The 9,678-nt window shown below is 33.0% G+C and overlaps 1 protein-coding gene across 1 annotated transcript; it reads left to right on the top strand.

Annotated features, from left to right (window-relative positions):
- Positions 1-6,637: 6,637 nt before the first annotated feature.
- Positions 6,638-8,929, top strand: LOC108903626 (zinc finger X-chromosomal protein-like). The gene is made up of 4 exons (XM_018705861.1): positions 6,638-6,811; positions 6,875-7,183; positions 7,367-7,572; positions 8,302-8,929. Exons 1-4 carry the CDS (start codon positions 6,695-6,697, stop codon positions 8,927-8,929), a joined length of 1,260 nt encoding a protein of 419 aa, XP_018561377.1. The 5' UTR covers positions 6,638-6,694.
- The last annotated feature ends 749 nt before the right edge of the window (positions 8,930-9,678 follow it).

Below are 9,678 nucleotides of genomic sequence, written 5' to 3'. Positions count from 1 at the left end.
GGGTTACGTGCCTCGCAGACGAAAATAATCAATCCAAATAATTCATACCAAAGTCCGTATATTGGGACACTTCCAATAAAAAGGATTCCCTGAAACTATATTTCTCCTGTGGTCCAAATGTAAGGTGTAAAACAGTACAATAGTGTCAAAAGTGGCCGTTTTTTTTTACATAATTTTCAATGTAAAAAATTGTTTTTTCTTGATTTCCTTCTAATTTTATTTATTAATCATTTTTAATAATGTGAACGACCGCGATGTAGTAAATACAGAGCCTTTATAAGTGACTGCAAGCCACGTGACCAATAATTTTGTTGCAACAACATTATGTTTCGCCGGCTCCTGATTGGTGCAATTTTTCACGAGATTTTATGCAACCAATCGCATTATCTCGGGCCTAGACGTAACGGTTTGTCATTGTTCATTGTAAACAAATGATGACGCTAAGATTTAGGGATTTATATTTAACAGTACCAATGAAAAAAAAATTGTAGAAATGTAAATGTTTCGTGTTTATGTTTGATAAATAAATTTACGAATTCTTCAAATTATAGAGTTTGCTGTATTAGAGACTTTTGTGCTTGGAAATTGGATCCCCAGGGTTATGGTGTTATAGAGTCGCCCGCCATATTGGATCCGCCATCTTGAATTTTGAAGATGGAATACTATATTTGAATTGAGCGACCTTGACAACCTCAGAATTGTTTATCTGTTCTGACAACTGAAGAATAAGTGTGTGATCGTAATTTGAATACTTCATGAATTTTTTTATCAAAGAAATTGCACTAAATAATAAAAATTACATCAATATGTTCCTCTATTAATTTTGTATAGAATTCGATAATTCTTTTTCCATTTCTTAATTCCAACGTGTTTTAAATCCATCCGCTATTTGGATCCGCCATTTTAAATTTCGTAGTTCTGACATCAGATTCGTAGTCAGCGGTCCCAAAAACCTCAGGAACCAGTGGGAATTTAGGTGTTTGTAATTTAATTCTTGATTTGTGGAGAAAGATAACCTCAAATACAGCGAAAAAGAATCGTTAAAGCACCTTTAGGTAGGTAGGAGGATTCTGAGGTTTAATTCGGATTTAACTATCGAAAACCTTTAAGATTTAAGATTTAAGATTTAAGATCTAAGATCTAAGATCTAAGATCTAAGATCTAAGATGTACGATGTAAGATGTAAGATGTAAGATGTAAGATTTAAGATTTAAGATTTAAGATTTAAGATTTAAGATTTAAGATTTAAGATTTAAGATTTAAGATTTAAGATTTAAGATTTAAGATTTAAGATTTAAGATCTAAGATCTAAGATCTAAGATCTAAGATCTAAGATCTAAGATTTAAGATTTAAGATTTAAGATTTAAGATTTAAGATTTAAGATTTAAGATTTAAGATTTAAGATTTAAGATTTAAGATTTAGAAGATCATTCACATTTTAACGGGCTGCCTAATTAGTCATCTAATTATAAGAGAATTTTTCGCACTATCAGAGCAGTTAATATTTGTTATTAGTTTGTTGTGATGAGATAGGTAACAGGTGTGACGGCTAACAAGACCATGCTGACTGGAATAGTAAATAAATCAGTAAATATTCAGTTTTGGATTTCAGATTTTTAAATTCTAAGGAACAATGAAATCCGGGATACCACCTGAATTAAATACAGTTGATAGTAATTGGTTTTTTAACATTGGAACCATTGCCTTCACCGATAGCCCCGTTTCTGCTTATAATAAGTTATCGACCCTCTTCAACTCAGAATTACAGGACCACAGGCAAACTGTCACTAAAAGCAAATACTAAAACACAGTCAAAAATATAAGTCCAAAAAATAAATCACCTTTAATTTATTTGGTCGCTAATAATTTTGCTCCAAACTTGAAAATAAAAAATGCAAATACAAAATAAAATACGCATATTTTGAGGAAAATTAAAAGCGGACGGCTTACAGCTGTTCACCACTATTCCAGAAATTCTCAATAAGTTTTATAAATGCTGATTTATTTATAATTTTAAACACGGTTTTGAAATTTGGCCTATTTGATTATATTATAAATATATTAATATTATTTATTATTATTATTATTATTAATATTATTAATATTATTAATATCAGTAAGCAGTATATCAGTATCCGTAACAAATCGCTTACAAATTCAAATTCTATTAATAGCTCACAAATACTTACAAATGGCGTAGATTATGTTTGATGCTTCTTTTACATCACCCCAAAATGTCGAGGTAACAACTTCACGAATTACCAATTTCCTTCGTTAGATATCTCCTTAGTGATATACTTATAAATTCTGATTCATGGTTTGTTAAGTATTTTCACGAACGGTGTTTCTCTTTTAAGTGCCTTTAAGTGTACTTAGTTAATATTTTCAGGGATCTATGATGTATCCAAGGTACGTGGGTTGACGAAAGATCAAAGGAATATTCCAAATGAACGTAAGTTGAAAAAAATGGTAAAAAGCAGGAAGTGGTTCTGTACAACATCAAAATCGGCCACCCTGGATAGTTGTTTAAATTATGTGTACTACTACAGTGAAGTCAGTGGTTCTCAACAAGTTTTCTATGAAATAATCATGGTGTTAATTTTCAATTGTTTTTTATTCCTATTTTTATCGTAAACAAATATTATATTGATTACATGTTCTATTCAGACAGAGCTATGCGAAATTGAGAAAGAACGCATTAAACTAGAAGATTTGGGATAGCGGCTGGTGCGCATTTGTGGGCGGACCTAGTTCAGAAGCAAACTTATTTGCGTTAGATCTGTATATATGCTTCGGATCTCACTAAATAAGTAATGGGTACATTTACCTCATTTCAAGATGTAGTTTCAGATCGATCTCGTATATGCCGATTGTACTAAGCATTGAAGATAAGTTATTCCGTTTCCTTAAAGCTGGGGAGACGGCGTATGAATGAGTAAATGCCGTGGCAAAATATTAAATCTGATTTAATTTTCTCGAAGCATGTGATTATTTTAGTGACTGCATGACTAATAACGATGTGTTCAGCTTGGTATAAATGAGCGGTAGGTAGCAGACGACATCAGTAAACACTTTTACCCGAATGTACGAGTGTAAGGCTTTGGTAAAGGGAAATTCCTCTTTTCGTATTAATAATGAAATTCTAATGCTTCCAAGTATTTGCTTTAGTTAATGAAGCAAATGCTAGCAGATTATTTGTGTAGCTTTGGCGCACGGTAATCAAACCGAATTTATTTGAAAATGCTACTGGCGTGGACGTTTGTAAATTATTCGCCGACATAACCAATTTGTTTATAAAATGAAACTATATGCACGCTCGTCTCACACGACCAGTTAATTGCCTGAATTTTAAATCAGCGAGGCTATTTTTTAGGCTTCATAAATTATTATAAACCACTTGACCATATTTTGTTTGGAACGGTAATCTTATTTCCTTCGCGTTGGTATAATTTTTCACGATACTTTATTCAACCAATCGGCGATCGCATTATCTTGAGCGTAGATGTAACGCACCGGTTTGTCATTGTTCATTATAAACCAGTCATTAATATTGATGACGCTAGGATTTGGAGGTTTTTAGTCGACAGTGCCAATCGTGCAATGTTGGTTGCATATGTTCGGCAGTCACGTGGCTTGTAATCATATATCAAGGCTCTGTATTACGTTAGAGCGGATTTACTTCTTGTTCGACTGGGAATTAAATACGCCGACCGAAATTAATAAAAAAACTCATTAGCGTAGTAGTTTAGTTAAATTAATTAAATCAATTATGAGTCCAGGTTTTTCAAAAAACCCAACAGGCTAATTATAGAAACAAGCCCTTGAAGTCGTGACATAGGTTAAGGAAACATCATATATTTAAGCGTGATAATTTTAAAACGTTAGATCAAACTTTTTGTAAATTTGACACAACTTTTTATCAGTCCCCTGGCGCCTCCGGTTTAGAGCGAGGCATCGAACCAGCGGGTTAAAAAATGCATTATTAATCAATTAAATGGAATAATGGGGTTATCGAAGCAATTTTAGATAAAATCTTTTCAAATTTTAATTTTTTTTACGGGGAATTTAATTTATTAAATGGAGCAGAAAGATATTCATAATTGAAATGTTAATTTTAGATAAAAACTTTTTGGATTTCCATTTTGATTATGTTTGAAGCAAACAAAACATTCTGTAAACGAGTTAAAGAATGACATAAATTAAAATATACGGGGCCGTCGCTATTACTGCGCTAGCCAGGAGTAAATGGCAAAACTTTTACGAGAAAGGATGATAATTCAGTTAGGAAAAGAGGGACGTTGCACTGAAAGCGACAACTTTTTCTGATACACCCAAATAGGTTTTTAGTCAACATGCTCTTTGATATATTAGCTACAAAGGAAATATTTCGTGTCAAAGTTACTCTCCACATAAAAGAAAAAGGTATACGATTCGATAGAGATTACTTTTACGTGATTCCTGACATACGAATCGGATGTTGTCTCTGTAGATTCAATTACATTTCATAGATGACATTTGAGGCTTTAAAACAATTAATTGGATGCATTTGTAAAAGAAAACTACATTCCGCCCATTATTTCCACTTTTAAAAACTTGCCTTTAATATCTGTGACAGTTAATGGATTGTCAGCATAAAATGTCTTTTTTAAACCTAAATAGTTAAATCCCATAGGAATTGGAAATTTTAATACAGTGGCAGCTCTTATATGTACAGGGTCTCTATAAAAAATATAGACCGCTAATACAGGATCTCAGGATATTTCATTTGTCTGTTTCGAATTATCAAAAAACAGTTGCAGCATCATACATTACAATCAATTAATAACAAGAAAACCGTTTGATGTTATACAATAAATGCTCTATTCTCACAATACACAATGCTACTGACTGCCATAAAAACACGTGTCATACACTCGTCCAAGCAAAGCGCCAAACTCTCTCACACACGCACAAATGATAATGACAATGAAATAAATGCACGGCGAAGGGGGTGTCGCTAGATACGGATCGAATAAATCAATCGATGCGAAGCTTCAGATCTGAGGCAGACATGTACATGTTATTTTATAATGACGCGGATAGTGGGAGTACTAAAATGTGAAGTAGTTGATGTTTCGCCACAATAAAAATTGTACATGACATCGGTAGATGTTGAACGGCCATTTTCGTTTTTGAAATGGGTATTTACCGATCGCCGGAAACAATTAACCGCGCAACGCTTAGGACAACTGTTAACTACATAGGTCCTCAAAAACAAACGAGAAAATTACCCCTGGAGTCTGTCTAAGTCTATCATATGTTTTCGGGGTCGCTGAATCCAAATTCGGGGTCCATTTAACCCCATCACGTCAAGATCTTTGATAACCTCAAAAAATAGGCCCAAAAACGCAATAAAACCTCGATCAATTGACCACTCAATCCCAATAACCCTTTAAAGCCTTAAACCCCATAACCCCAAAACCCCAGTACCCGGTAAGAAAGAGACTTATGCGCTTTGAAGTCCTGAATATTTGTTGTTGTCTATGACAGAGATACGACTGAATAAGTGATATGCTTTCGCGAGTACAGCCGTAAAATTGCAATTTGTCAATAAGTATATTATGACTGATGCAATCGAAAGTTGAACTTCCCTCGTAACATTTCCCTATTGTGGAATTGTTACAAAAGGTGAATTCTAGGTAGCTATAAGCAAATAATACAGCACTAGATATGGTGCATAAATTTATTACACATTACGGGTAGAAGCAAATGGCACATAAATTTTCTTATAAAAGCGCCCCTGTAACTTATTGAGATACTACTGCTGCAATTGAGAATGCCGTACAACAGACAATAAACTCATTTTATAAACCACAAATCAAACGTGAAATATTTTTATGCAGCTTCACATACCTGAAAATGAAAATTATTATCTTTAGTCTCCAAGCAAAGCGAATGAGTATAATATTAGTTGATTAGTTGCAAGTATAACAATATTATTATTAAATACGGATCGTAATACGGATTTGTACTTATAGGTTCAGTGCTAGGTATTCGTTTTGCGGGTATAAATTTTATATTCTTAGTGTGTTAATGCGCATTACACGCTTCCACTATTTACTTGGCGTACAGAGATATCTAAATTTTTCTCATTTCATATTACATACTCGAGGATTAAAAAGAACGACCCCGTTGTAATTAAAATATTCTGCTTGGACGCATCCTTATAAAATTCAAAACACGACGCTTTTAGAAGTCAAGCTTTTAGTCGAGTAGGAGAAATAGAAATGCATCGTTATTGTCACGTTTCTTAATTTTATGCATCACAGTTAATAAAATAAGTAACTTTCTTTTTGTGGAAACGGTACAATATAGGTATGTACAGATGTTTTGAAAATATATTTTGTCATAAACCAAAAGTATATTCTCGCACATTAATTGCAATTATTTTGGCGTATATCTGCCATCTAGTGGGAGATCTGCGCAGCTCTGAGGATAATTTCTTTATCCTTTCATGAAAAATCAATAGTGTTCTGCCTGAAGCGCCATCTTCCGTGCCCAGGATTCGAGACGCTGGCGGAAGAATGCTTGAAAATGAACCGTATTGAAAACTGATGAAATATGTATCAGAAATCAAATGTCATCTGTCAACGATGATACCGTTTGCCATCTAAATTATTTACAAAACATCCGGTTTTTAATTATTTTTTAAACATGAGTTGCGCCGAAGTAGGCATAAAAGTATGCAGCATCTGCTTATCAACTGGGACCGATCACTATACACTAGAAAAGAAATTCAAATCTCTCCTTAGTTCCATTGCTCCAGAAATGGTATGAAATATGAAAGAATACCCCCTTTTAATAATGTAAACAAACCCCGTGCTTATGTTTCAGAGATTAGAAATATCTGAAACTTCCTTTACGTGCTGTGAATGCCTGAAAAAGCTAGTCGATCTGTATTATTTTAAAGCCCTTTACTTAGATAGCGAAGAGAAAGTCCGTGATAAAGTTGCTGATATAGGTCAAAAAATAAGTTTATTACGAGTCGTCTTTCCTTTATGCGCTATCGAAGGTGATGAATATTTCGTCAACATCTGTCGGATATGCTTGACCGTAATTGAAACTGAAGTATATTCGACATTGACGACAGAGATTGAAACTGTTTCATTGAGCAATATGATTAAATCTGCGATGCCAGAATTGGTAGGTATCTGCCGTACTGCAGATTTATTAGTTGCCAGTTCCTATTTTATTTCTGTAGTTTTGTTTTCGTATCTTTCTAATTTTTCTGTAGATGTGAATTTTATTTATACAGCCGAGACATAATTTGAGTATCTTCAACTTTATTTTGGTAGTCATTAATTTTTACTGTTTCGATACTTGTAGATAATGGATTTGACTTTTAATCCAATAGTTTGTGAGCCTTGTACTGTGAAAATTGTCGAAATGTATGTTTTCCATAAAAGGTGTATGGAAACAGAACACAAAATTAAAAGTTTCTTGGAAAATACGGGTACATCAATAGATAAAGTAAATAAATCGTTTTTATTGTTAAACATTGTAAAGCATTTTAAGGAGACCAAAGATAATAAGTAAGTACCATCTTCAGTTGTTGAATGTAACAGTGGCTGGTGAAATTCAAAGTGACCATATTTTGATAATGACCATATTTTTTTTTAGGGGCACATAAAGAACTTTTGTGCCGAAAAAGTTTCAAATATAATTTGTGAAATAAAAAATTGAGATAAGGTTGCAAGCCTTGACTCAAAGGGTTACCTATGTGTTGTTGTTCTTAATTGATTTTCCTATTTTTCCAAATTTGAATTAAAAACGCCTGATTGTATCTAATAGATTATTACGAAAAATATTTTTTTATATTCGAGATATCAACGTAAGCAACCTGTTTTAATATTTTGCAAATTTTATTTGAAATTTTTTCACCGTGAGAGTTTATGTATGGGACTAGCTATCAGTCCAATGTTCTTATCAAAATATGCTTACTTCAATTTTCAGAAGTCGTCACTGCTATATAAAAAATTAGTTGTTTGTTTTCTCACCAATAGTAAATAGTTTTAGGTAAGTTCTGCTAAATGAGTATTTTTTTATTATAGCTTCATATAATTTTTGTTCATTGCCTCTTCAAAACTGCAATTATCCCATATTTAGTCTGTGACAATATTTTCTCATTCCTTTATTTTCCTGTGCGAAACGATTTTTCCGTTCTTACTTGTAATGTGTTTATGTCTGTTTTATAGGTGGCTGAGTGAATTGAGAAATGTTGTGTTAGTTTCCATGAACGTTCATTTATATTTCACTTGTAGGTTAATTGAATACGACTGTGATTCGTGCGATTTTAAGACATATAAAGGAGATGACTTAAAGAGGCACAAGATGAAGAAACACCGTGTAAAGTCATTTAAGAAGAAAGCAAAGTCCGAGGCCAAACCGTACAAATGCACTATATGTAATACGTATGCGACAAATAAAAAAAACAATCTGACCAAACACATGGCCCGGCATACCAAGCAATCGTCACAGACTTTTCTGTGTTCAACATGTGATTTTCAAACTAATTCTAAATTCGATCTTAAGAAGCATACAGCAGATCGGCATTCGGAAAAGGACAACTCCAGTTTTCTATGCCCGAAATGCTCGTACACCTCCAATAAAAGGCGCAACTTATCCAAACATCTGGCAAGGCATAGGAAAAAGGATAAGCAAACTGATATCACTCAAACATATAAATGTTCTTCCTGTTCCTTTGACACCAAAATTAAGTATGACCTCACTCGTCATATGTTAATCCATAAGAAGCCTAGCGAGAGCATTATGTATAAGTGCAAGATTTGTCCATACCAAACTAATAGAAAGGACAATCTGTCTATCCATAATCTCAGGCACAAATGCCAAGAGAATACCTCGAACGACGTTAGCGAGGTAGAAAACTAAACTTCCAAATTTCGTAGCCTCTAATCAAATACTTCCATTTTTAGCTATACGATTACTAGGTGTAAGGTTTGATTTATTCTAAACTACATAATTACTCGTCAAATACATGACAGAATAAACTCAGGTTTCGTACAAAACTTTTCTTCTCAGTATTATCAATCTTCCAATGCATTTAAAATCAGCGGTTACTTACCTCTCTATTTATTTCAGAACTTGAGCATTACTTAAGTACCTGTTCGTTGTTTTTAAAATAACTTACTCTATTTCATTCGTATGATTTTTATTGATTTTGATCTAAGACTGGCATGCTAATTATATTACTCTATTTAAGATAATACTTTAGAATAAGTCACTGTGTATGTAATCCTGTATATAGGAGCATTTGGGGGTGTCATATTCTCTCTTCTGTGGCTTAAATTGCACATATATTGAAACAAAATCAAACTTCTGAGTTTTACCACTGTTTTAATTGCAGTTTACTTAAATCAAGTTTAAGAGCCGCTTAATTTTCTGTTGGTAAGGTTTTGTACTTCATAAGGTTACTACAGGGTGTATACAAAAAATTTGATGATACATAATTTTTTATTTGAAAATATATTTTTTTAACTACATTCTGATGGCATTAATATAACGTACTATACAAAATCAAAAAATATTTTTTGGTCAAATTATTAATTACTTTAGTACAGGAGTTAAATATTTACACTATTTTCAATTTTCTGCGCTACTTTGTCCACTAAAGCTTTTCC

Source organism: Anoplophora glabripennis, unplaced genomic scaffold (assembly GCF_000390285.2).
Source record: "Anoplophora glabripennis isolate ALB-LARVAE unplaced genomic scaffold, Agla_2.0 scaffold93, whole genome shotgun sequence".
Lineage (NCBI taxonomy): Eukaryota > Metazoa > Arthropoda > Insecta > Coleoptera > Cerambycidae > Anoplophora > Anoplophora glabripennis.
This window is presented reverse-complemented; position numbering and strand designations above follow the sequence as displayed.